The following is a 26523-nucleotide window of genomic DNA, read 5'->3' on the forward strand; positions in this document are numbered from 1 at the left end:
GAGAGAGAGAGTGTGTGTGTGTGTGTGTGTGTGTGTTTTTGTTCGTGTGGGAGAGAGCATGGACAGTCCGTGTGTACAGACACTCCCTTTGCATGGGGAGATATCTGCAAAGGTCTTTGATCAGAAACCTTTTAAGATATTCTGGGAAACCTTGAGTTTCTTAATTCTCATTAATAATTTATGAGAGTTAATTTATAAAAACAGACAGGCTGGAGGCCTAGATAAGCTGATTGTCTATGTCGACCATTGCAAGTTTAACACTATTATCAATGAATACCTCTGAGACTCTCCAGGCGTCATTTGCCTTATTAACTGTATAAACTTTATAAGTATATTTTTCCCCGTGTACGCCGTTGAAAGCTTTCTATTTCTTTTAAGCCGTCACCGCATGTCTCATGCGTTGGTTCATGTAGTACCGTGAGACCACGCCCACCGTAGCTTCAACCACATGGCACGTCCAATCCCACAATTCCTCATTCAACATGGCGGTCCCCTGTAGCGGCATGTGTGTGTAAACCTGGTGTAAACACTTTAGCTTCAATTCAAAACAAAGCTGTTTGGAAAACACAGATGATCATAGCTGGATACTTTTGTTAAACACATACGATATACAAAATGAAGCTGAAGATTAAACCAACATCCCACAAATCAGAGAATACTTACCGGGTAAGTTAAAATTGTTGCAGCTAACTAGCTAGGCATCTTGCAGAAAAGTTACTCCACAGGCATGGTATTGTCATCAAAGTACATTTTACATTTGTACAGTTCGGTCTAGTGGCTCATTGCATGGGCTAGTTATCAGTTCCAGTGGATAGCGGACGTTTACATTTCCCACGTAAGTCACCGAATGTCCTGATCTAATTGGAAATATTGCGATTATCTTTTGTAGTTTCTCACTTTCTCCGAGAGACTTGCCAACGTGAATATCGATGTCATCCATCGCATTGATCGGATAGAAAGCTATAACGAGGTAAGTAATTGTAGCGATTGTAGGAAAGGTTTCAGTTTAAATATCAAACCAAAGTTATGATAAGGTTATCTGGTGCTGTTGTTGGTTATGCTTGTGTCGCTCTTTTAATTAGTGTTCTCTTACAGGAAGTAGAAACGTACTTTTACGAAGCTTTGAACAAATGGCGAGATCTAAACTTAACCGATCACTTCAGTAAGTAGCTGACCATGATAAACTGTCATTACACTCACACACTATGATAATCTGTCATTACACTCACACACACATTAGTGCGCAACAGTTCCCTTGCAACCTCCCCGGGACATCGGTTCCTAACCCAACCAGCATCTTTCCTATTAACCTCCATTATGCATCCCTATTCAATTCAATTCTATTCTATTCTATTCTATTCAATTGTATTTATATAGCGCCAAAACGATACAATTGTCTCAGGGCGCTTAACAGAGCCCAGGGCATGACATTCTTTTTCAACTCTCTGTTGTGCAGCCACCTTCCTGAAAGAGGTGTCCAACAAGAGCCAGTCCTTCAACCTGCTGGTGTTCCATCAGAAGGCAATAGTGGACAGCCTGAAGACTCACCTCAGTATAAAGAACAGCATGGCCTTTCAACCTCTACTGGAGTAAGACAACTGCATCTATCTGTGGCGTTTATGGTGTTTTAACATGGAGTAAATTGTGTTTTTGAAAGTCTTTGGATGTTTCAGTCAGTCACACAGAAACAGTAGTCAACTGTACTTGAAAACATTTTCACAGGATACATTATACATACATTATAAGAATATGAGTATACATTATGTTAAGGGTGTAGTCCACAATTCTAATCCCATACACTTTTTTGTCAAATTCAGTAAATTGTTCCTCATGGTCGTCTAGCTGTCTGTTTGTGCAACAAAAAAAAAACTGTTCATACACAGTCTTGGCTCTGTGAATGTGAAACAAACAATCCCTGCCATTCAACACGGTGCTTCAGGAGCACAGAAGGGAGAGGTTCAATTTGATTGGCTGTTGAGCTCAAATATCAAAAACCTCTCTTGAATCTGGACTGGACCTTTAAGACAGAGGTTGTTCAAATACCTTGAAGCAGTGATCAAAATAGGTTGTCAGTGATGAATGATTAATGGGCTCTTGGCATGGCTTTTCTGCAGTTTGGTGGTGCAGCTCGCTCGGGATCTACAGGCGGATTTCTACCCCCATTTCCCAGAGTTCTTTGTCATCATCACCGCCATCTTGGAAACCCCGGAAACGGAAGTGCTGGAGTGGGTCTTCACCTGTCTGTCTTACCTGTACAAGTACCTGTGGAGGCTGATGGTCAAAGACATGAACATGATCTACAGGTAAATCACGTTTTGCAGGTGCTCATTGTAGAGAATGTGTGAACAGATAGAGAGACGAAGGGAAATGGACACAGGGGTCAAAGACAAGGGGATTTCATCGAGAATGTGCAGAGTGGGAAGAGCATGATGTGAAATGACTCCTGCACATTACTGAACATGCATGCAGAGCACAGTAACTCTGCCATCTAAGGCGGGGGGGCTGAGAGGTGCCAAGGACGAGATAAGGGAACCTGGATATTACTAGTTGGGAAGGAGGGTACAAGAACATACTGCTAGAATAGCACTTTCTTTCGGTAACAAAGAAGTCTTATTGATTGTTTCTGATTTTACTTCATTACTAGTATTCCACAGTCAAATTTGTCAACTGCAGCAGAGACTCTATTTCTTCAGCATCTTTGCTGATTTAGTGATACTGCGTGCTCAGCTACTGATGTTATTCTGACATCATAAGACCCAGAGGAGAATGTGGCACACCAGTTATTTTGAACACTCGTGTAGTATTCACATTTGTGCATATCAGGCTAAATGTTTAAAATGACTGGTGTGGCACTCTACCCTCAGGGTCTGTTGAAATATACAGGTTTGGGCTTTTAGCCGACCCCCACACTAGGCTGGTGTAAGAGGTTCCCATTCACGCCCTGCACTTTTACGTTAGTTGGATAAATGTGTCTTCTTAATAAATGTACTCTGTCAAATGGTTCGATAAAAAGATAGTGGTGTTCTGGTTGTTTTGGTGTGAATGCAGTGTTTTTCTAAAGTGAAGAGTGTGTGTTTTTGTTTGTGTGCGTGTTTGTGGGTGACAGTGGAATTGGGAGTGAATATTTTATGTGTGTGTGGTGATTAATGGTGATTCCTCTCTCTTCCTCTCCTCTAACAGTATGTACAGCAAGCTGCTTGCTCACAAGAAAGAGCACATCCGCAACTTTGCAGCCGAGAGCTTCTCTTTTCTTATGAGAAAGGTACAAACTGCTAATCACACCTGAGCTTTCAGCGCTATCTCAGAGAATGTGCACAAGCTTCTGTTATTAATTCTCATGATGTGTTCTTATAGCTCAGCTATTAGGTTAATGCTATGAAGTCTAGACAAAGAAAACACACATTTAAAAAGTGCTGTAAGTTATTTGGGATACAAAAGTCTGCTAAATACATGCAGATCTAAATCTGTGTTAATATTTTGGTTTCATGGGCATTTAAGAGTCTCATTCTTGTTTTGTCGTTGGTAACACTCTTTTTGTGGACGGTGCCGATACCCATTTGTGTTTTTCCAGGTTCCTGATTTCGAGGCGTTGTTCACGGTCATGTTCTCCGACCTTGGCGAGCAGTCCCATAAGGCTGCAGGGGTGGGCCAGCTCATCTTTGAGATGTGCAAAGGGGTCCGCAGCATGTTCCACTCCTGTGCCAGCGTGGTGAGAATGCACCTCTTAGTGGTTGGGGGGGGGGGGGGGGGGGGTGATGCTGAGTGGATTAATGTGGGGTTGTGGTTGTGTGTCCATCTGTCCTCTGACGTTGCTTCTCCTCTGATTGCTCTGTTCTGTCTTTTCTCTGCATCTCATCTTTCACCATATCTTGTGTTCTTTGCTTCTCAACCCCTCCTATTCTTCACCTCTTCTCTTCGGCCTTCCTCCTTTCCCCTTCTCTTTCTTTCCTTTCCTTTTCATCCATTCTGTCTGCTGTTCTCTCATCTGTCCCGTCCCCCCCCCTCTCCACTCAGGCTCTCCCTGTAGCTCTGCGTAAACTGGGCTCCTCTGGAGAGAAAGGGGGCGTGACCCTGCCCTGGGATGATGTCAAAGAAGCCCTGGATCACATGACTGAGTCTGCAGCCAATCATGTGGAGAAAGAGCACTTCCTGGTCCTTTGGGATGCTTTGGAGGTAAGCATTCTTAATCCATGTTGTATTCAGTAACAATCAGTTATAAACCATTTGATAATCTGTGAAAATTAGCAAACCGTTATAATCATGATAGTCAGTAGTTTGTGTGTGTGTGTGAGTAATTTTGGCTCACAAATGTTCTCCACATTGTGTGTGCATGTGTGTGTGAATAACATTGTCCTCTGTGCAAGTGTATGTGTGTGTGTGTGTCAGTAACCTTGTCCTCTGTGCAGGTGTGTGTGTATGTGTCTCAGTAACCTTGTCCTCTGCAGCGGTGTGTGTTTGTGTGTGTCTCAGTAACCTTGTCCTATGTGCAGGTGTGTGTGTGTGTGTGTGTGTGTGTGTGTGTGTGTGTGTGTGTGTGTGTGTGTGTGTGTGTGTGTGTGTGTGTGTGTGTGTGTGTGTGTGTGTGTGTGTGTTTCAGTAACATTGTCCCCTGTGCAGGTAGGTGTTTTTATGTGTGTGTGTGTCTCAGTAACCTTGTCCTCTGTGCAGGGCTGTGTGAAGGAGGTGGTTCCCCGCCTGCAGGGCCCTGGATCAGATGAGGCCAGTCAGCACATAGAGCGCCTGCTGCTCCTGTACCACACACTGGTGCAACACCGCAAGGGGGAAAAGGTCACCAAACCTGCCGCCGTGTGTGAGGTAGGCTCAGGGTTGACCTTAGAATGAGAGACTGTGTGTGTGTGTGTGTGTGTGTGTGTGTGTGTGTTCTATTGTAACCCTGTCTCCATCTCTCTAACGTCTGCAGACACTCCTGCTGCTGGTCCAGACTAAGGGTCTGTCGTACTCCTGCTGCCAGAGGCTGCTGCAGGTGCTCGCCTCCCTACTGCTGGGGGAGAATGTGTCTCTGTCACCGCCGCTCATCCAGGACGCTGTCAAAAAGGTGTGTGCTCACCTCTGTTATTGTGTGTGCATGCGTGTGTGTTGGGGTTGTGTCTGCGTGACCGTGTGTGTGTGTGTGTGTGTTGGGGTTGTGTGCTCCTCTCTATTATCCTGTGTGTGTGCCATGTGTCTGTGTGAAAGAGATGGTGTACCCTGTCTGATTTGTTGCCTTCACCTTTGACCTAGGTGTTCCGCAGTGGAATGGACCGTGACCTGATTTTGACCTTGTCCAAAGAACTCTTCAAGATGAACCAGTTTGAGCAGGTCAGTACAGAATATGACATCCACATCTCTCCTGTTTGCTGTAGATGATGCTACCTTGAGACACACACATACACACACACACACACATACAGAAACATACATATACACACACACAAACATACATATACACACACACAAACATACATATACACAAACATACATATACACACACACAAACATACATATACACACATTAAAACATACATATGCACACACATATATGGTACACACACATGTATAATCTCTGTATCTCCCCTGTCTTTGCTGTAACTGGTGTTGCCCAATACGCGCGCACACACACACACACACACACACACATACATGCGTTTAATCACTGTATCTCCCCTCTGCTTGCTGTAGCTGGTGTTGCCCAGTATGCTGGTGTACCTGGAGGTTCTGTTCGGCGCCGGAGACCAAGTGGGTCGGCAGCAGGCCCAAGAACTGCTGGTGAGGCTGATCCTGGAGAAGGCAAAACCCCCGACTGACGGCTCCATGTCCTTTGAGAAATACCCGCTGTTCTTCACAGGACAGGCACAGGGGTGAGACGCCTCACGCCACACAATGTCACGCATACCACCTCATAACACACACAACATGTGCTACTGGTCATTTAAATAATTTATGGAAGTAATTGATATGGGAACATGTAATGTGCGTGTGCGTGTGCGTGTGTGTGTGTGCGTGTGTGTGTGTGTGTGTGTGTGTGTGTGTGTGTGTGTGTGTGTGTGTGTGTGTGTGTGTGTGTGTGTAAGGTGCACATTTTTAAAAAAAAATGCACACACACAACTAAACATGTACATAATACATACATGTCCTGTTGGTCTGCATGAGGCCTACAGTAATTGCCCCTGGGTGGGTGGGTATGGGTGAATAACGGAGGTAAATATGCCCCTCTCTCCTGTAGCAGTGAGCTGCCTGAGGGTGACCAGAAGGATGGGAAGGTGTCTGTGCCACAGTATATCCTCTCCCTCATAGATCTGCCCCCGGACCTACCCCTCACCGACCTCTCCCTGCCCTGGGCTGCCCTTGTCCTCCTTCCCCATATGCGGTGAGTCCGCTGTGTGTGTGTTTCAGAGTTATGATAATTTTGAAAATGTCATTCATTTCTATTTCCATCTACTCTTTCAGTTAGGGTTTTTTATTTCAGTTTAGTTTAAGAGTGCATCAGTAGTTTTATTTTTTCATTTTATTATGATAATGAATTAATCGGTCAAGCCTTTTCCCAAACAGTAATGAAAAGAGTGAAAGTGAATAGAATTGAGTGGAGTTGAATGTCCTTGTGATTGTCCTTGTTCCAGGCCTGTGGAGTCTGCGTCTGTGGTTCCAATCCTGGCCGCTCTTCTGAATCGCCTCCTAACTGACGTGCAAGCTGGGGAGCTAGGGAGAGGTGGGTGACCTGTGACCTCAGGGTTTAATGCCTCAGTCTGGACTAGAAAAGGAGGGGGTGTTTACATTTACTCTGATTAAGCTCTTAAACAATTAGCTGATTGTGTGAATAGATATTTGTATAGAATCAGTTACCTGAAGATATTGTGATATATGTTTTCAAAAATATTAAAGTTCAATGATGACTTATTTGTTTTTTATCCTATTGATCTGTCTCTGCTCAGCTTCATAGAGTCGTTAGTAAATCATCTTGATATGGTTATTGTTTATTCCTGTTGTTTGCGTTTATTGTGGTCTGTGTGTAGTGTGTCAGGCTTTGAGCACTCTGCTCAGCTTCAGGGAGTCTTTATTGAATAAGCTTCTGTAAGAATGTGTTTTGTTGTTTATTCCTGTTGTTTGTGTTTACTGTTTCTTCAGCTGGTCTGTACGTGGCTCGCCAGGCTCTGAGCACTCTGCTGAGCTTCAGGGAGTCGGCTGAGGTCCTCTCTGTCGTCCCGGTGGAGTTAGTCAGGACTATAATACAGTAAGTCACCTCTCCACTTCTCTGCATTCATATGGGTCATGAACACATCTGTAAGATAGTACTTTACGACGTAAGCTGTTGTGGACTTGTACTAGCAGCTAAGTGAATAGGGGAGTGGCTATGCCAAGGATTTCTGCTACAGTGTTGCTTCCACACACGCGGCTTTAAACTAAACTGATATTGCTGGCAATGGATTAGGTGTCATTTGAATAGATATGTATGATATAGTTTGTGATGGATTACATATCGTTTGAATAGATATGTATGATATAGTTTGTGATGGATTAGGTGTCATTTGAATAGATATGTATGTGATAGATTAGGTGTAATTTGAATAGATATGTATGTGATGGAATAGGTGTCATTTGAATAGATATGTATGTGATAGATTAGGTGTAATTTGAATAGATATGTATGTGATGATAGATTAGGTGTCTTTTGAATAGATATGTGTGGTGTTGATGAATTATGATTTGTCTTCCTCAGAAAATACCCCTCTGATCTCTCCGCCTTGTTGCTCGGCGACCTCTACTACACCAGACTGTCAGTCAACGGCTGCTCCAACCACCTATCCCACGATGCATTGCTGGAGCTGTACCACATCCTGAAGTCTAACTTCTCCTCCAACTCCTCCAAGGTGACCGCTCAATTTCACTATCTTCTCAAATCCTGTGATCACAGTCTTTCAATGGCCTGTACTGAAACTACAGTGGATTTGTCTTCACTTGGGAGAAAATGGATATTCCATTTTCTGTTGTCAATACACTTGTAGAAATGACTGCAATGTCAGGGTTTTGTGGGGTATTGTGTGTAGATTGATGATTGACATTAAAATACATCTAACATGGGGCTGCAAAGTCAGAAAATATGAACAACAGTGAAGCGGTCTGAATACTTTCTGTATATATTTGCCCATTTTTACTTTATCTCTCTTCCTTCCTATCTCTCTCTCTCTCAGATCCGTCTCTTGTCTTTGAGGATCATGAGTCACTTTGAAGCAGAGCTGACTAAGTCTGCTGAGGTAAGATGCGAGAGAGAGATTTTTTTTATGGATTTATGTTTCATATTTATGTCATTTGCATCCTTACATTTAATAGCGTTTCTCTAGACAAAGTTCAGAAGGAGCCCATAGGGTTGATTGACAGCTGTCACTCACCCCACTTCCACATTCTAGAAGATTTACATCTGCCTTACCTAGCCTATATGTCATGCGCTCCGGCGTTGCAAAATATCCCACCTCCACCCCGTTCTCCTCCTTTTCCCTAGTAGCGCTAAGCTCACATTACTCCTTATCCATAAGGGGTGTCAACGGACATCACTCACACGGGATCTCTGCTATAGGCATCACAGGACCACGGCCAGCTACCAAGCCAAACATGCTTATTATCAGCTCTAAATCAAGCATTCTGATGGGCGAACTAGAGAAAGTAGAAATAATCATTGCTATCTAGGTCGAGCCTTCTGATTGGTCGCTGTTACACCAGTACTTGTGCCTGTGCAGTTGTATCTGTTCCCTAAACATGAACATTTATACGCGTTTGCGTATTTATAACGTGTGTGTGTGTGTGTGTGTGTGTGTGTGTGTGTGTGTGTGTGTGTGTGTGTGTGTGTGTGTGTGTGTGTGTGTGTGTGTGTGTGTGTGTGTGTGTGTGTGTGTGTGTGTGTGTGTGTATATATTAGGCTGAAGAGGCCACAGACAGGCAGACGGTCTTTGCCATCTGCCTGCAGGCAGAGCAGGTTCCCGCCACTGTTCAGGACTACAGGGAGAAACTACTGCACCTCAGGAAACTACGCCATGACCTGGTGCAGCCATGCCTGCCCCATGGATCCTTTCACGAGGTGTGTGTGTGTGTGTGTGTGTCTCAGGAAGCTGTGTTAATGTCTACCTAATGGACCATTACATTAAATGTGTGTTAATGCATTATCAGTTTGAGCCATGCATTTCAGGAAAAGTGTGTGAGATGTGTGTTGTTAAGTGTTGTTTTTCTGTTGACAGGTGCCTTTGCGTTACCTGATCGCTATGCTCTTCATAAACTTCAAGCCGCTGTGGGACGCCGTCATTGACCTGCTAGTGTGAGTAACTGACTCAGCGCTTTCTCTCTCTCTTTTCATCAGTCTCAGTCTCTCTCTCTCTGCCATCCCTCACTTCTGTTTTTCTGCTGTCACCTCTGCCCTCTCTCTCTTTCTCTCTCTCTCTCTTTCTTTCTCTCTCTCTCTCTCTCTCTCTCTCACTCTCACACGGTTGGATCTATGAAATATATTATGTGAAACTAAGAAATATTGAATAAATATTGTGTTAAAGGTCACACGTATCTGTTGTAGACCATTTTTGTGCCGACAGGTAATTCCAGCCTTTTCCTCCCGGCTACCGACACAAGTAGATTTCAGACCGGTGGGAAATACTGCCCTGTTTCTCTCCCTTTCATACTCCTTGTCCTTTTCTCTCTCTCTTTCTCTCTCTTTCTCTCTCTCTCTTTCTCTCCCTCTTCAGCAGTTAAGCTCACCACAGCTCTAGCCGTCGGTAGGAGGTTCTCCTGCTACAGCAGGTGTGTTAATTGTGCACTAACTCCTCCTGCTCTCTCTCTTTCTCGCTCAGGTCTCATGCTAAGGGTATGGACAATAAGGAGTTCTGGAGTGTGTTCTACCTGCATCTGGAGATGGTGGCCAAACTGGCCGGTAAGATCTCTCACAGCGGAGATTCTGTCAATAATAGCACAGACAACACACACACCAGACACACTACACACACACACACACCAGACACACTACACACACACTACACACACACACACACACACACACACACACACACACTATACACACCAGATGCATAAAAACACACCACATGATTGTTAATGGGGTCCCACCTGAGTTTGTTTATGTAACTCTTTGTTGTATTTATATTCATTTGATGGTTGGTGATCGCTCTTGAATAGTGAGGTTTTGCTATAGTGTACTTACTTACATTGCTGAAAATGAATTCGCGTTTGTGTTTCTGTGTGTGTTTTCAGAGCAGGAACTCCAGGACAGTGATGATCAGGAGGATGATGATGAAGATGAGGGAGATGAAGGTGGTGGTGGTGATGATGATGAAGATGGTGATGGTGAGGGAGGATGTGATGAAGGTATGGAGGAGGAAGAGCAGGGGCCTGACCTAGGGCGTGATGTGACGGGTAGCGGTGATGTGGGCGTACTCTTCCTGAAGCAGCTGGACGAAGAGGAGGAGATTGGTGACCGCACCGACTTCACCAACTTCCGGAACCTGCTGTGGAAAGCCATGAGCCAGTTCCCGGACCGCGTGGAGCCCAGAAGCCGAGAGCTCACCCCCCTACTGCTGCGCTTCATCAGGTGTGTGTGTGTGTGTCTGTTTGTCTGTGTGTGTGTACTGTGTGTGTACTGTCTGTCTGTGTGTGTGTGTGTGTGCACTGGGAGACATTGGTCCTTCCTATTCCTCATAAATTTTATCTGATTGGTTGACGTTCTTCATCAATTTGCTCTGCTAGACATCCAGATACTGACTGAAACACCTATTCCTGCTACTGATGGGTATCTGTCTTCCTGATGTTGATTTAATTCCCTCCCCCTGGTGCTGATTGACAGGAAGGAGTTTTTCCCTTCTGACTTGCTGGTGGCCCCCACCCAGAACCTCCTGAAAGCCAGCAGCTCTTCAGCAGAAGGGGACACAGGTGAGGAGGAGGAGGAGGAGGAGGAGGAGGAAGAGGCGGCTTCCAAAGGCAGGAGGAAGACCCCAAGAAGAGCTGCTGCCAAGTAAGCATAACCTTTGACCTGTAGAGGTTATGAACATGTGTTTGTGTGATTTATGTGTGTGTGATTTATGTGTGCGTGTGTGTGTGTGTGTGTGTGTGTTTGTGTGTGTTTTAATCCTTGTCGTCCTGGTCTTCCCAGGCAGCTGCTTGCCCATCTGAAGGTGTTCTCGAAGTTCACCAACCCCCGTGCCCTCTACCTGGAGCCCAGCCTCATTCAACTCTACACAAAGGTACCGCACACATTACTTCCTGTGTCCACACATCACTTCCTGTGTCTGCGCATCCCCTCCTCTTTCTACACATCACTTCCTGTCTCTGCACATCACCTTCTGTCTCTGTACATCACTTCCTGTCTCTGCACATCTCCACGACCTTATCCTATGAGCTCCTAAACCCTCTCCCTACCCCCTTCCACTCCGTTTGCACATATGAAATCAAAAAGCGCGGAGTGCTAGTGAGTTATAAAGCTATAACAACAAGCCTGAGCAAGTCTGCATCAATGCAAATCCAATGCAACTTCCTTCTCCCCTCTTCCCTTCTCCTCCCCCCCTCATCTTTCTGCTGTCCCCTCCAGCTGCTCTGCCATAAGGACCAGTACATCCAGAAGATGGCCTTGGAGTGTGTGCTCACCTATAAGGACCCCGCCATCCTGCCCTACAAGTGAGTTCCTTAGACTGACCCAGTGGGTGTCACACACACACACACACACACTCACACACTAGTGATCATGTGCCCTATCTGTGCTCATAATATGTGTGTGTTCAAGGTTTATGTTGTTTACACAGTGCCTGAAGGGCACATATGCCTCAGTGTGTTCTTCACGCCCTGTTTGGCTGCTGCTCCTCAGGTACAGGGCAGCACAGGGGAGGTGGTTATTCACTCGCTGTGAATGGGAGTCATTGTGACCTTTCCTTACTGTCTCTCCTGTGAGCCAATCACAGCTGTCATTGGCCCAGCTCAGGTTTCCATGGTAGCCTGAGGGGCAGGAATGTTAACGGGAGGACAGGAGCCCCATAGATACAGAGCAGACTGGTGATGGGAGGCAAATGGCTGCAATGTCGTTTCATTTTGGAGCTTAATTTCACATCACTCAGCTAAAGGAAGGCTTTGGACTTATCAGATAACCACACACACACACACACACACACACACACACACACACACACACACCGAGTAAGCTATCAATATCTGACATGATCTACATTTCCAGGAAGCTGTGCCCATAATCGCTATAACAGGTATTCACATTGTGTGGAGAAGGTGCTTCCCTGCAAGCAACACTGTTGAGATATCATAGGTCTCTGGTATGTCATCTGGATGAGGCTCTGTGCCCTGTGCTTTATGCCATGCTAAATAAATGGTCAGATTTTGCACATTCATACTCCTTTGGTCATTTATCTTCATTTTCCTGCCTGTTGGACTCTTACCATTCATTTTAACAAGGATCTGAGCTATCCTGTCTAAACTGTGTGTGTGTGTGTGTGTGTGTTTTATCAGAGTGAACCTGGAGAGACTGCTGGATGATAAACACTTTAAGGATGAGATTGTCCACTTCAACATCTCTGAAGAGGGAGCAGTAGTCCAGGATGACCACAGACCTCAGCTTATACCACTGCTCATGAGGTGCGTGTGTGTGCTTGCGTATGTACATATGGATATACAATGTGAGAATGTGAAATTTGGGTGGATCGTGTGTGTGTCTTGGTCAGAAAAAAATAGATTATTATTGTTGCTGTAGGATCCTGTATGGGCGCATGTCCACTAAGGGGGGCAGTAAGTTCCAGGGCAAGACTAGCACTGCCTCCCGCTCCTCCATCGTGCTGAGGTTCCTGGCTGGATGCCAACCGCAAGAGCTAGGCATCTTCATAGACATGCTTCTGGAGCCAGTGTCTCACCACAGTCAAGGTAACACACACACACACACAAAAAATAATAATAATAATGATGATGATTACTTCAATTGCACAAGCTGGGCATATTCATAGACATGCTACTGGTAACACACACACATTTTGGATAAACTCCTTCCATTCTTCCTCTCCTCCTTCTCCTCTTTAGGTGACTGTGCGGAAGCGGTGAAGCGGGTGATCCAACAGACGGACCTGGGTGCGGTTCTGCCCGTGGGGCGTCAGCACAGCCTGCTCAACGTCATGGAGGTTCTGCTGGACAAACTGGGTCACCTGCTGGACACACACCTGCCCAAGCTGCTGCAGATCCTCCTGTGTGTGTCTGCGGGCGTCTCACGTTTGCTCGAGCACAGAGAACAGGTGTGTGTGTGTGTGTGTGTGTGTGTGTGTGTGTGTGTGTGTGTGTGTGTGTGAATAAGTCTGTAGAGGTAAGTGTGCATACTGACTTTTATCTCTCCTGTAGTTAAAGCCAGGCTGCATTGCTCCTCTGAAGAACCTAAGGCGTTTGGGGGCTCTGCGTGTTCAGGATTTCTTCAACAGCTTCGACGCCTATAACTTCACCGCCAATGAGATAGACGCAATCTTCCTCGCTGTTGTCTGGCCTCAGGTAAGCGTATGTCTGTTTGTCTTTTTGTGTGTGTGTGAGTGTGTGTGTGTTTGTGTGTTTAGGCACATCTGATGGATGAAATATATCCCTCTTGTCTTTATCCCAGCACCTTTGGTGGGTATGTGTGTGCATTGGTGTATTTGTCTTCTGTTCCAGGTGTGTGTATGTGTGTGTATGCAGGTGCATGTATATGTTTATATTTATATGTCGTCCCCCCCTCTCAGGTGTGTGTGTGAATGCAGGTGCATGTATATGTTTATATTTATATGTCCCCCCCCCCCCTCTCAGGTGTGTGTGTGAATGTGTGTTTAAAGTCTACTTCTCCTTCCCCAGGTGTGTCGTCTGCCCTCAGAGAGCCCCTATGCCCCTACCCCTCTGCTCAAACTCATCCATATCTGGAGCAAGAACGCCAGGTGACACACACACACACACACACACACACACACACACACACACACACACACTGCTCAATCTGGAGCAAGAATGCCAGGTGACACACACACACACACACACACACACACACACACACACACACACACACACACACTGCTCAATCTGGAGCAAGAACGCCAGGTGACACACTGCTCAATCTGGAGCAAGAACGCCAGGTGACACACACACACACACACACACACACACACATACACACTGCTCAATCTGGAGCAAGAATGCCAGGTCACACAAACACACACGACACTGCTCAATCTGGAGCAAAAATGCCAGGTGACCTCACCTCTTTGCCTATTTTTTTACTCTCTCTGACACAGACACACACAGAGCGAGGGAGACGATAAACTTACACAAAGTCATTCAGAAACACAGTACACGTACACTCTCTTCAGTACAGCTTACCCAGTGTGGCCAAATACACACTCAGTTATCACTCCTCACCTCTCACCTTTCACCTTTTGACCTTTCCCAACTGACCTCTCTCTCCTATCACCTAGGGGTGTAGCTTCTTGGTTGTTGAGTGTATCTGGTAAAGAGTGTGACTGATAATGGTGGTTAGTGTCATTAAGGTGAATGAAGTACCTGTCTCTCTGACTCCCTAGTCTGCTTCTGTGTCTCTCTGAATGGATCTGGTTGTTCTGTTTGTGTGAGGAGGGAGTGAGACCGGTGGTTATCTGCCCCGCTGGTGTGTGTGTGTGTCCGACTCACTCGCCTGGTTCTCTGCCTGTCTGCAGGTTTTTCCCTCTGTTAGGCAAGCAGAAGCCGGGACACCCTGAGTGTTGCGTCCTCCTCAACGTCTTTGCTCTGCTGTCCGTCAAAAACGCCTCCCCGAAAACCATCGCCATGGTGATGGACATCGCCGAGAGCTTGCTCACCACCGAGGACTTTGTCACCATGGATACGGAAAATGAAGCAGAGAAGGAGGTGGAGCTGTGTGTGAATGACTGTGTGGTGCCGGACCTGGGCGGGGCTACTGACATCACAGCAGGTGGGGGAGGAGTTGAATTCCTGATTGGCCTGAAATGCCCTTGATTGACAGTGGGATGTTCTTTTAAGAAAATGTTATGGTGTTCTCATATTTCTTTCTCTGTCCTACCTTCCTCTTTCTTTCTTGGTTTCATCTCTCTATCTCTCGCCCTCTCTCTATCTCTGCCCCTCTCCCTCTCTTTATCTCTGTCTCTCTCTCTCTCTCCAATCCCCATCTCTCCCCTCCCTGCCTCTCTCAGACTCTGTGAGTATGGGTTCTAGACTGCTCTTCCCTCACGTTCCTGCTGTTCTTCAGTACCTGGGTAAGATGGTGCAGAACTCCGAACGCCTCAAGAAGAAGAAGTTCCGCGCTCAGGTCTGCAAGGAACTCAACATCCTCTCCAAGTATGTCCACCCCACACACACATACATACACACACACACACACACACACGCAAACATACACACTTAATTGGTGTCCTTTTATACCACACACAATGTCTTTAACCTTTTTTAGAAAAATGTTCCATTGAGTTATCCAACTTACTTGGCCAAATTCACTGCCAATGGTCTTAGATGCTGTCACTGTTGTCTTGCTGTGAGACTGCTGGATTGGTGATGCAGGTGGTGTTTGTATAAATAAAAGAATACTCTCACAACACATCACCAGTTTCATGCATTCTGTGTCTGTGTGTGTGTGTTCAGGATCAGCCGATTTGTGACGGATAGAGAACAGAGCTCCACCCTCATCACTTTGCTGCTTCCTTACCTGACAAAACCCAAGACTGGCCAGGTGAGACCTCCAGATTAGCCAAAACTACCCAGAATAAACCTCCAGATTATCCAAAACTACCCAGAATAAACTGCCACACTAACCAATGTCAACAAATGTGTATGTGAGAAAGAGACAGACCAAGGTATGGGTGGTTGTGTTTGTATTCATGTTGTACAGTGCTGTGATGCACTATGTTGCATTAGGAGACTGGGTTGGATATCTTGGAGACAGAACCTTCTGAAGCAGTGTGTGTGTGTGTGTGTGTGTGTGTGTGTGTGTGTGTGTGTGTGTGTGTGTGTGTGTGTGTGTGTGTGTGTGTGTGTGTGTGTGTGTGTGTGTGTGTGTGTGTGTGTGTGTGTGTGTGTGTGTGTGTAACTGTCTCGTCTGTGTTACCTTAGGATACTGAGCTGGACATCCTGGAGACGGTACAGAACCTTCTGAAGCAGTGTTCCAACCCAGCAGAGTTCCTCAAGCCCCTGAGCCGCCTACTGTCTATCCTGCACAGCAAAGTGTCACGCCAGGCACTGTGTGCTGTGTTTGAGGTATACACACACACGCACACGCACCCACACACAAGCTGTTTGCTGTCTATCCTACACAACAAACTCCCATTGTGTTCAGGGTAGATAAACACACCAGATCTCTCATACACACACACACCAGATGTGTGCTGTTTGTCCTATGTGACGGGTATAGTTCATCGCAAAGGACTGAGGAGTAAGTGACGGGTATAGCTTATCTCACAGCTCACTCATAGCTCATCGGTCTGATGTTCTTGTTCCCTCCTGCAGACACTGGCTGAGTTGGATGGAACGCTGAAGTACATCACAGACATGACTGTGCAGGTAACACACACACACACACACACACACACACACACACACACACACACACACACACACACACACACTTCATTGGTGTCCATTTATACATTCCATAATTTCTCTGTACTTGAATCCATCACTGCCTTGTCCATAGTATTAATTCATTTTTTGAATCGCCATCTCTCCCTCTCCCTCCCTCTCTCTCTCCCCCTCTCTCCACAGTTGAATGCGTTTGACAGTCGTCACCTGGATGAGATCTACTTTGACGTGCGTCTGCTGGCGTTCCAGGAGGCCACTCGGCGTGTGAAAGAGATGAGCTCGCTGGACATGAGATACCTGCACACACTCATGCACACCTGCTTCCACTCGTTTGAGGTGAGGGGGAGAGAGGAGGAGGGGGGGGGGGGAGAGAGGGATTAATTGAAAGAGATTTGGAAATAGGTGAGATGAGAAGAGTTGGTTAAAGAAATGAGCTTGCATTTTTGAGCTTGCACGTGAGATACTTGTGAGATACTTGCACACACACTTGTGCGTCCACTCCTGCTCACACACACTCATGGGTCTACTCCTGCTCACACTCACTCGTGGGTCCAGTCCTACACACACACACACACACACACACTCATGGGTCCACCTGTTTGAGGGAGGGAGGCAGAGATGTTAGGAGTTTTTTTTGTTTTTATTTGTTTGTTTTTAAACAAGTCTGATCAGTTGTGGTGGGCTTATGGGTACCAGTTTGTGGAACTCGTCCATTTAACCTGTGAACTACACATTAATACCTGACTCTCCCAAAATCCGTCATGATAACTGCCCTGTGATGACCTGAGTGATCTGTGATTGGACCCTGTGATGACCTGAGTGATCTTTTCTGATGGGCCGGTATAGATCGGGGACATGTCCCTTGCGGACAGCGCCATCCTGTGTCTGTCGGCGGTCATTGAGCAGCTGGCCGCCGTGGGCTCTCCAGAGCAGGAGTACAGAGAGATCGTCCAGCAAAACATCCTGGACGCCATGCGCAAAGGACTGAGGAGTAAGGCTGAGGTAGGAAATAAACACACACACACACACACACACACATTCTCTCACTCATACAGTGGACATACCAATATGTGAAACACACAAACACACCAGCACCTTTTCAATGCGTGTGTGTGTGTGTGTGTGTATCAGTGTATGTTTGTATGTATGTATGTATGTAGGTATGCGTGTGTGTGCATGTCTGCATGCCAATTCCTACTACAGACATATGTCACTACATCACAAACCCATGGCCACTCTCATGCACACACAGCACAGCACACAAACATTACCACACAAACATTACCACACTACCATACACACACCACGCAGAAAGTCTTGTGCACACAGGTAACAAAACATATTCTTCCATGTTCTTGCCTTTCTCTTGCAGAGTGCCAGAAACGACTACACCACGGTTCTAGCGTGTCTGGTCCGGTCATTCCCTGAGCGACCCGAGTTCCGGGACCTGGTCCAACTCACAGACTACAATGACCCAGAGTCCGATTTCTTCGAACACATGAAACACATACAGGTGAGAACAACGACAGACAGCAACAGACAGACAGCAACAGACAGACAGCAACAGACAGACAGCAACAGGCAGACAGACAGGCAGAAGCGGTACGAGAGGTTCCTCTTTGTGTGTTGTGGGACACACAGCATCGAAAGGTGTGTGTGTGTGTGTGTGTGTGTGTGTTGGTATTAAGCAGTGTGTGTTGTTTTCTAACCCAGGTGTACAGGAGAGCACGAGCTCTGAGGAGGATCGCTAAGCAGCTGATGGAGGGCACAGTGGTGATGTCATCACGCTCCATGCAGAACTACATCATGCCCTACGCCATGACCGCACTGTTTGATGAGAAGATGAAGAGGGTGTGTGTGTGTGGATTATGTTGGGCATAATATTCTCACTCATGTTTCTGTGTTTGAGTGGGTTTAAGAAATCATATTAACTCTCGTGTGTGTGTGTGTGTGTTTCTCTGCAGAATGACAACATGAGCACCGCAGGTGTGGAGGTGGTGGGCGCGGTGTGTAAGCGTCTCACCTGGTCTAAATACATGTACTACCTCAAACAGTTTGTCCATATACTACAGACGGGCTTGGCCGAACAAAAACTGGCAGTCAAGTATGTACTCCTCTGTGTGTGTGCGCGCCTATGTGTAGAATTCTGCGACTATATTTTTGTGTGTGGAGAAGTCTTTATCATTGAGGCATGTTTACGTATAAGACCGTAAGATCTTTGGTTCTGTTTGCTGTGATTTTGCTGTCCTCTTGTTGGTTCCGTGTTTTTGATTTTTGGTGTTCTCTCCTCTGGCAGTCTGCTGTTGACGGTTCTAGAGGCGTTCCACTTTGATCGTGAGACCCTGAGCAAAGAGATTGAAGCCGCCAAGACCAGGAAGCAGGAAGGTGAGTGAAACAGATCCCCGCCTCTCTCTCCTCTCAGGGCTCTTTATAGACTTCCTGCTACAAGCATGTGGGTCTGTGTTGTGGGATCTGTTGTCATGCCGATGTTCTTTGCTTTGACACAGTTGCCGCGGAGGAAGAGGTTGATGAAGAGGAGGCCGATGAAGCAGAATCTGAGGACAGTGATGGCGAGGATGCCGTTGAATCCCACTCCACAGATGCAACCCAGACAGAGGGGGATGCGGTTGCCATGGAGACAGAGGACTCGGCCAATAGACCAGACAGCCAGCAGAAGGAGGCGGGTTCTAAGAAGAGGGCGACGCCCACCGTCTGCACTGGCCTACCGCGGAGCGTGCAGGACCTGGAGGCTCTGATTGGCACTGTCAATCACACCGTCACCCAGAGCGTCCTGCCCCGCCTACACAAGTGCCTGACCGCTAAAGTAGGGCCCCGCAGATGACCTCACTCTCAGCTTTAACTCTGCTGATGTTGATTTTTCATAGATTTCTCCCCCCAGTTTAATTGCATAATTACGTGTACATAATACACATACACAGAACTATAGCTGATCATGTTTGGTTACTGTTGTGTGTGTGTGTGTGTGTGTGTGTGTGTGTGTGTGTGTGTGTGTGTGTGTGTGTGTGTGTGTGTGTGTGTGTGTGTGTGTGTGTGTGTGTGTGTGTGTGTGTGTGTGTGTGTGTGTGTGTGTGTGTGTGTGTGTGTGTGTGTGTGTGTGTGTGTGTGTGTGTGTGCGTGATGTGCAGGTCCAGAGAGATGATGAGCACAAGGCAGTGAAGTCTAAAGAGGTGAAGGAGGAAGAGGTGGCTCGGGTTCCTATCGCTTTCGCCATGGTCCGACTCATGCAAACCCTTCCTCAGGACGTCATGGAGACCAACCTGCCCGGGTCAGTGTGTGTGAAAGTAACTGGAAATACTGTGTTAGTGCTGTGCATAGAGTTTATCATCATTAAATCATATTCAGTATTTTTTGGTGTGGCATTTAGTCTCTTTGAAATCATATATATTTCTTGGACGTGTGTGTGTGACAGTGGTCATAAGAATGAGATGATTGTGGAATAATGGAATTCATTGCGCTGTTTGCCACCCCTGTTTAATGATCATTAGTTCCTGGAATCAACCATTACATTTGAACCACTCAAAAGTCTGACCCGAGGACAACTCCAGTGTGTGAATTTGGCCTGTGACCGGAGATGCTGACGTGTGTGTGTGTGTGTGTGTGGACAGGGTGCTGCTGAAGGTGTGTTACCACCTGAGGAGTCGTTTCCAGGAGATCAGAGACGTGGCGAGAAACACACTCGTCAAGATCATCCAGGCCCTGGGAGCGCACTACCTGCAGTACTTACTGAAGGAGATGAACAGTGTTCTGACCAAGGGCTATCAGGTGTGTGTGTGTTTATATTCTCCTTGTCTTTTTTTCCTTTTGTGTGATATATACACATAAATAGAATCGAATTTGTTCTATCAGGTTGAACTGTCTCTGGGACTTCTGGGATATGTAGTTCATTGTCTGTGTTGTCCTCAGGTCCACGTGCTGACCTTCACTGTGTACCAACTGCTGTCTGCTCTGAGATCCTCACTGAAGGGTGGAGACCTGGACCCCTGTCTGGACTTGCTTGTGGAGGTACCAACAGATTAGACCCTTAATTACTGACCTGAAATCCGTGTTTTGGAAGCAGGTCTTACATCTGCCTGACAGTTAATGGACTGCCAGTTACTGCCAGACTGGAAGTTACGGCACATGAGCTTTTGGCTCTAAGATCCTACTGTGATTCCACTTGTTTGTCTGTTTGTCTGTTTCTTAGTTTGTTTGTTTGTTTGATAATTTTTTGTCCAAACGGTATTATTGATATTAACGGACAGTTGGCATGTAGACCTTTATTTAAAAAGCTACATTGATTAGTTCTTGAGAACCTTACATTTGTAAAATACATCAAATTTAAGGGCCTCTTCATCAAAGACTTTGGAAATAATGGCCTGCCTGATTGGCCAGACATTGAGTATCAGCTGATTTGATTGGCTTGTCTTGTTGTTTTTCCCTGATGCAGATATGTAATAGCGAGCTGTTTGGGCCGGTGGCAGAAGAGAAGGACATAAAGGGAATTTCGTCTAAGCTAATGGAGGCTCGCCACAGTAAAAGCTCAGACTCCTACGAGCTCCTGGCCCAGTTCACTAGCCAAAAGAAAGTTACTCAAGTCATCGTGCCACTCAAAGAGGTAAACACACGCAAGGCCCCTAGATCACTATATGAAGCCTAGCACTGCTAGCTTAGTTCTCTAGTCAGGAGAGAGTTACTCAACTCATCCTACTACTCCAAAGAGGTAACAACACTTTTACCAGTACTATACTAATACTACCACTGCTAGTAACTCAAACTCAGAGGGGTAAACACACAGTCAACCACAATCAAAGAATATTACAATATGCTGAAAATAATTAACAAAAATTCACTTTCTCTTTCGCCCCCTTTCTTTGTCTCTTTCCATCTCTGACTCTCTCTCTCTTTTCATCCCTCCCTCCCTCCCTCCCTCCCTCCCTGGCAGATTCTGGAGAAGACTATGAGTTTGAAGGTGTCTCGGCGGGTGCACATGGTGCTGAGGCGAGTGATTGCCGGGTTACTGCAGAACGAGGTCATGACCCCTCAGTCCATCCTGATGTTGAGTCACGGCCTGGTGAACGAGAGTTTACCACTCCTCACACTGAGGAACAAGTAAGAAAACACACACACACACACACACACACACACACACACGCACTTCAGCACACCACAGAAACACAGACATAATCTAGCGAACAACAATTTGCTGTTCATTACCAATTGTCAGTATGACAGTTATCAATATTGATGAGGTGACAAGTTAACAGTGTTCCGCACACTCTAAAGGGTTAAAGGCATCTGTACATCTATGTGATTGATTAATACATTGACAAATGGTTCATTCTACGGGGGTGGAAACCGGCTACAAAATAAGCCCTGATTGTTTGGACTTTGACAATTTCTGCTTGATATAGGTGACTGTCGCTAATCACTGTTGTTGATAACCACACTCTGATCACATTAACATTAACATCACCAAGCAATTTCAAATTACACCTAGAGTCTGGGTCAATATGTTATATATGTCAGAATATATATCTTGTCAATTTTAATATTATTTGAGATCCAGAAAAGTATAACCTAATTCATAGAATGCTCCACTACATCTGGGGTTACGGCGCTAAAGTTCTACTCCACTGCCAGTTTTTTAAAACCCTGGTGCTCTCCCGGTATGTGTGTGTGTGTGTGTGTACAGCTGCGGAAAACCACTTTTAAAAATTATCAGTTTCTCTGGTTTTACTATTTATTGGTAAGTGTTTGAGTAAAATTTACATTTTAGTTTTATTCTATAAACTACTGACAACATTTCTACCAAATTTCAAATAAAAATATCGTCATTTAGAGCATTTATTTGCAGAAAAATTACAGTTGGTCAAAATAACAAAAAAGATGCAGTGTTTCCAGATGTCATATAATGCAAAGAAAACAAGCTCATATTAATTTTTAAACAACACAATGCTAATGTTTTAACTTAGGAAGAGTTCAGAAATCAATATTTGGTGGAATAACCTTGATTTCAAATCACAGCTTTCATGTGTCTTGGCATGCTCTCCACCAGTCTTTCACATTGCTGTTGGGTGACTTTATACTACTCCTGGCGCAAAAATTCATGAATGAAGGTTACTGAACACTGTTGTGTACACTTACTTGCGTTAACCCCTCCCCTTGTTTTATGTGTTCTAGGCAGAAGCCCCTCCCACCCCCAGACCCCCGACTGCCCCCTCCTAGCTGCCTGCTGTTGCCCCAGACGCCCAAGAGAGGCTTCCAGAAGGCCGCCATCAACACCAAGACCAACATGCACATCCTGGTGGAGACAGGGCTGAGTGTAAGCCAACAGGCCGCTCACACACACACACACACACACATACACACACACACCCACACACAACTCATGCCTCACTCCTCACAGCACACAATACACCACCCACCACCTAACATCCTGGTGGAGACGCGGCTGAGTGTAAGACAACAGGAACACCGACTGCTCACACACACACACACACACACACACACACACCTCATGCCTCACTCCTCACAGCACACAATACACCACACACATCCTGGTGGAGAGCGGACTGAGTGACTTGTGACTGAGTTATAGTGATGTGTATCCGGTGTGTGTGTGTATTTGAGTATTTGAGTGACTGTCTCTGCCCCGTGTTTGTGTAGATGCTGCACCTGAGCTTGAAGAGCTCAAAGGTGAACTCTTCTGTGTCTGATGTCAAAGAGATGCTGGACCCCTTCGTCTCACTGCTGCTGGACTGCCTCAGCTCCAGACACGTCAAGGTACAGTCCACACCCCACTGAGGAAGGGAATGTGTGTGTGTATTGCTCATACATTTCTCCGGTTGTGTTGAATTGGATGTGTCTGTGTAGCTGCATGTGTAACTGTTGAGAAATGTGGAGTAAATATAATGTCTGCTAATTGAGCACCAGTTTGTGTTTGCATATGATGGAGAGAATGAGGAAGAATGAGTCCGTGTCTCTAGGTGTGTGCTTAATGATTGTGCACGCTCTGTCGCCCCCTGCAGGTGATCACAGAGGCGCTGCAGGCGTTCATCTGGGTGCTGAAGTTCCCCCTGCCAGCCGTGGAGGAGGGGGCGCTCCAGCTCACCCGGCAGCTCTTCCTGCTGCTCAAGGACTACGCCAGGGCCGGCGCCGCCGGGGGCGAGAACTTCCAACTGGTGCAGAACTGCTTCAAGGTACGCCATGCGGAAGGACGCATGCAGGACCACACTTGAACCACAGAGACCTGTCACAGAACACACACTTGAACCACAGAGACAAGACAAAGAACCCACGAAGAACTCGCACAGAACCCCCGCTGGGTTATTTTTTTCACACACACACACACACACACACACACACACACACACACACACACAATCCTCTGAATGCCCTTTTGTCACCCAATAAGTGACCTTATCTATTGTGGCACCAGTTTTAACCATATCAGTGTAGAAACCAATTCCCCAGGACATCAGCCCTTGACTGTCTAATCTTCCATCCTAGAGTGTTTTGGTTCTGCATGTACAGAGGTCATTCTGACCTTAGATCATGATACTAAAGGGAATCTTATCAGCTTTGATGTTTCAGAGGAAACCTAACCTTACCAAGTGGGAGAGCTTGTCAAACACATTGAGCACACAGTGAGTCCTAGGTGAATTCAGGCATGGGCGCAGTCCTTTTGGTATTTGTGTGTAAATAGCCAAGTAGTAGCTTCAACACATCTGTAGATTTGCCACTAACACTCAGCCTCTCTCCAATCTTGACAGGCCATAACAATACTGGTTAAAAGTGTCACCAAACATCAGATCACAGACACACAACTGCAAGTGCTTCTGGGATATGCGGAGGAGGACATCTACGATCACACCCGCCAGGCCACAGCATTTGGTCTACTAAAGGTGAGGAGCAGGCCAGCCGGGCGCGAGGATCTCTGTCTGATGTCCATTTAATACAATCAGGTTTCCATCAACAGCCAACAAATGTTAGCACTGTCATGTCATGTCTTTGAATTGACAGGTAACTTTGGCACTCTAGTAAAAAGTGGCTTGTTATCCTTTTCTCTGTTTGAAACACATTTCATTTAAGCACACATTTCTCTGTCATAATGGTTGCCCTTGCTAAAGAAATATGTTTGTTTAAAGTTTAGAAAAGTCAAATGTGTCTGTGTAATGAAACATGCCTTTGTACTACTTAACCTTCCTCCAGCACTGAACATTGAAGAAGTGTGTTTGGTGTAGTGTGTGTGTAGTGTGTGTATTGTGTGTGTGCGTGTAAGAGGCCAAAGACGAGAGTGGTATTGATTCCACCTCCCCTTTTTTCTGCAGGCCATCTTGTCCAGGAAGCTGGTTGTTCCAGAGATGGAGGAGGTAATGAAGAAGGTTGCTAAGCTGGCTGTCACTGGAGCCAGTGACCAGGTCCGAGTACCCTGCAGACAGGTCAGTCAAGGGCAGCCACCACACCCCATTTACACAGTCACCATAGTTACATAGCAGCTACCACACCCCATTTACACAGTCACCATAGTTACAGCAGCTACCACACCCCATTTACACAGTCACCATAGTTACATAGCAGCTACCACACTCCATTTACACAGTCACCATAGTTACATAGCAGCTACCACACTCCATTTACACAGTCACCATAGTTACATGGCAGCTACCACACTCCATTACACAGTCACCATTTACACAGTCACCATACTTACAGCAGCTACCACACCCAATTTACAGTCAGCACAGGTACATAGGACAACCTACACTTACCAACACATTTAACATTTATCAACGCAGTCAGTCAGACTTACCAACACATTTAATATCCATCAACACAGTCAGTAACACTTAACTACACATTTTATGTCTCATCACGGTCAGTAACAGTCACATTTTTTTTCTCCTTTTTCATTCTCATTCAGATTTACCTGAAGTACCTCATGGACTATCCCCTGGGGAAAAAGCTCAAAAAGCACTTAGACTTCATCGTAGCCCAGCTCAGGTGAGTGCCCCAGTGTCTGTTAAAGGGTATTGATTATTAATAAATAAAAGTGAATTGAATCATAGCAACAAATATATTCTGTGTTATGTAACCTTGAGAAATGTGTTTCATGTTAAAGGATCATTTTGAATTTTATTGTACATATATATTCTGTTATATAACTTAATATGCTTCAGTGCTATTAACTTGTTTTAGAATTGAACTGTGCTATGTTTCAGCTCAGAAGGAATGTGAGATGATGGGTTCATAACAGACTTTGTTACATGACGTGTTTCTCTATTAATCGCCTTGACAGCTATGAGTACGACACAGGGCGGCAGTCAGCCCTGGAGATGATGGCTTACATATTCCAGAATTTTCCTCAGGTACTTACCCACAATGCATCCCTGCCAATTCTGTCTGTAATCCAGGTGCAACTGTAATCAATGTCTCTGTAAAGGTTCCACACGCAAACCTATACACATAAAACCTTTTTTATTTTTTGGGGAAAAAGGTTTTTAACACCTGAAAAGTTATTAAAACTGTTGATTTAAAAGGGTTCCCTACAAGGCCCTCCATCAGAGCCTAAAAGGGTTCCTCTGCATAGATTAACTGCAGAACCTTTTCCTCCTGAGTGTGTGTTCTCAAGCCTGTGCGTTCTTTGCAGAATCTGCTGTTGGAACACTGTGGTCTGTTCTTCGTGCCGTTGTCTCTGGCCGTGGTGAACGACGACTCGGCGCGTTGTAAGAAGATGATCGCCCTCGCCATCAAGTCCCTCCTGAGCCAGGTGGACGCCACGCACCAGAACAACATGTTCGCCCTGGTCACCACCTGGATCACCGGAGACAAGGTGAGGTTGGCCTCGCTGTCACTACGCTACAGGTATTGCGGTACTGATTTTGAAGACGAAATGTCCCTTAAATGATGCTCACCTTGTTCAACGGTATTGTGGTATATTTGTATATGCAACTGTATATG

The 26523-nt window shown here is 45.9% G+C and overlaps 1 protein-coding gene across 2 annotated transcripts in view; it reads left to right on the forward strand.

The window, feature by feature from the left end:
* Window positions 1–484: 484 nt before the first annotated feature.
* Window positions 485–26523, forward strand: part of utp20 (UTP20 small subunit processome component) — a 30318-nt gene continuing 4279 nt past the window's right edge. The window contains exons 1-54 of one of the 2 annotated variants that reach the window (XM_031582314.1): window positions 485–666; window positions 890–970; window positions 1096–1162; window positions 1457–1589; window positions 2115–2303; window positions 3181–3262; window positions 3572–3709; window positions 4015–4173; window positions 4669–4815; window positions 4922–5056; window positions 5242–5319; window positions 5680–5858; window positions 6224–6367; window positions 6618–6706; window positions 7123–7228; window positions 7715–7865; window positions 8187–8249; window positions 8909–9067; window positions 9225–9301; window positions 9825–9904; window positions 10240–10576; window positions 10829–10996; window positions 11135–11225; window positions 11570–11655; window positions 12493–12618; window positions 12734–12900; window positions 13054–13262; window positions 13366–13509; window positions 13843–13922; window positions 14694–14947; window positions 15186–15330; window positions 15631–15718; window positions 16099–16242; window positions 16492–16545; window positions 16747–16899; window positions 17410–17565; window positions 17936–18076; window positions 18277–18414; window positions 18528–18667; window positions 18860–18948; window positions 19071–19387; window positions 19710–19849; window positions 20190–20346; window positions 20488–20586; window positions 21011–21178; window positions 21506–21672; window positions 22744–22885; window positions 23230–23346; window positions 23592–23762; window positions 24336–24467; window positions 24894–25004; window positions 25487–25566; window positions 25862–25931; window positions 26213–26395. In XM_031582314.1, the coding sequence (XP_031438174.1) occupies window positions 616–666; window positions 890–970; window positions 1096–1162; window positions 1457–1589; window positions 2115–2303; window positions 3181–3262; window positions 3572–3709; window positions 4015–4173; window positions 4669–4815; window positions 4922–5056; window positions 5242–5319; window positions 5680–5858; window positions 6224–6367; window positions 6618–6706; window positions 7123–7228; window positions 7715–7865; window positions 8187–8249; window positions 8909–9067; window positions 9225–9301; window positions 9825–9904; window positions 10240–10576; window positions 10829–10996; window positions 11135–11225; window positions 11570–11655; window positions 12493–12618; window positions 12734–12900; window positions 13054–13262; window positions 13366–13509; window positions 13843–13922; window positions 14694–14947; window positions 15186–15330; window positions 15631–15718; window positions 16099–16242; window positions 16492–16545; window positions 16747–16899; window positions 17410–17565; window positions 17936–18076; window positions 18277–18414; window positions 18528–18667; window positions 18860–18948; window positions 19071–19387; window positions 19710–19849; window positions 20190–20346; window positions 20488–20586; window positions 21011–21178; window positions 21506–21672; window positions 22744–22885; window positions 23230–23346; window positions 23592–23762; window positions 24336–24467; window positions 24894–25004; window positions 25487–25566; window positions 25862–25931; window positions 26213–26395 (7272 nt within the window). In that variant the 5' untranslated portion in view covers window positions 485–615. The remainder of the gene's footprint in view (window positions 667–889; window positions 971–1095; window positions 1163–1456; window positions 1590–2114; window positions 2304–3180; window positions 3263–3571; window positions 3710–4014; window positions 4174–4668; window positions 4816–4921; window positions 5057–5241; window positions 5320–5679; window positions 5859–6223; window positions 6368–6617; window positions 6707–7122; window positions 7229–7714; window positions 7866–8186; window positions 8250–8908; window positions 9068–9224; window positions 9302–9824; window positions 9905–10239; window positions 10577–10828; window positions 10997–11134; window positions 11226–11569; window positions 11656–12492; window positions 12619–12733; window positions 12901–13053; window positions 13263–13365; window positions 13510–13842; window positions 13923–14693; window positions 14948–15185; window positions 15331–15630; window positions 15719–16098; window positions 16243–16491; window positions 16546–16746; window positions 16900–17409; window positions 17566–17935; window positions 18077–18276; window positions 18415–18527; window positions 18668–18859; window positions 18949–19070; window positions 19388–19709; window positions 19850–20189; window positions 20347–20487; window positions 20587–21010; window positions 21179–21505; window positions 21673–22743; window positions 22886–23229; window positions 23347–23591; window positions 23763–24335; window positions 24468–24893; window positions 25005–25486; window positions 25567–25861; window positions 25932–26212; window positions 26396–26523) is intronic. The other variant, XM_031582315.1, reaches the window with a different exon arrangement.

Source organism: Clupea harengus, chromosome 16 (genome assembly GCF_900700415.2).
Source record: "Clupea harengus chromosome 16, Ch_v2.0.2, whole genome shotgun sequence".
Lineage (NCBI taxonomy): Eukaryota > Metazoa > Chordata > Actinopteri > Clupeiformes > Clupeidae > Clupea > Clupea harengus.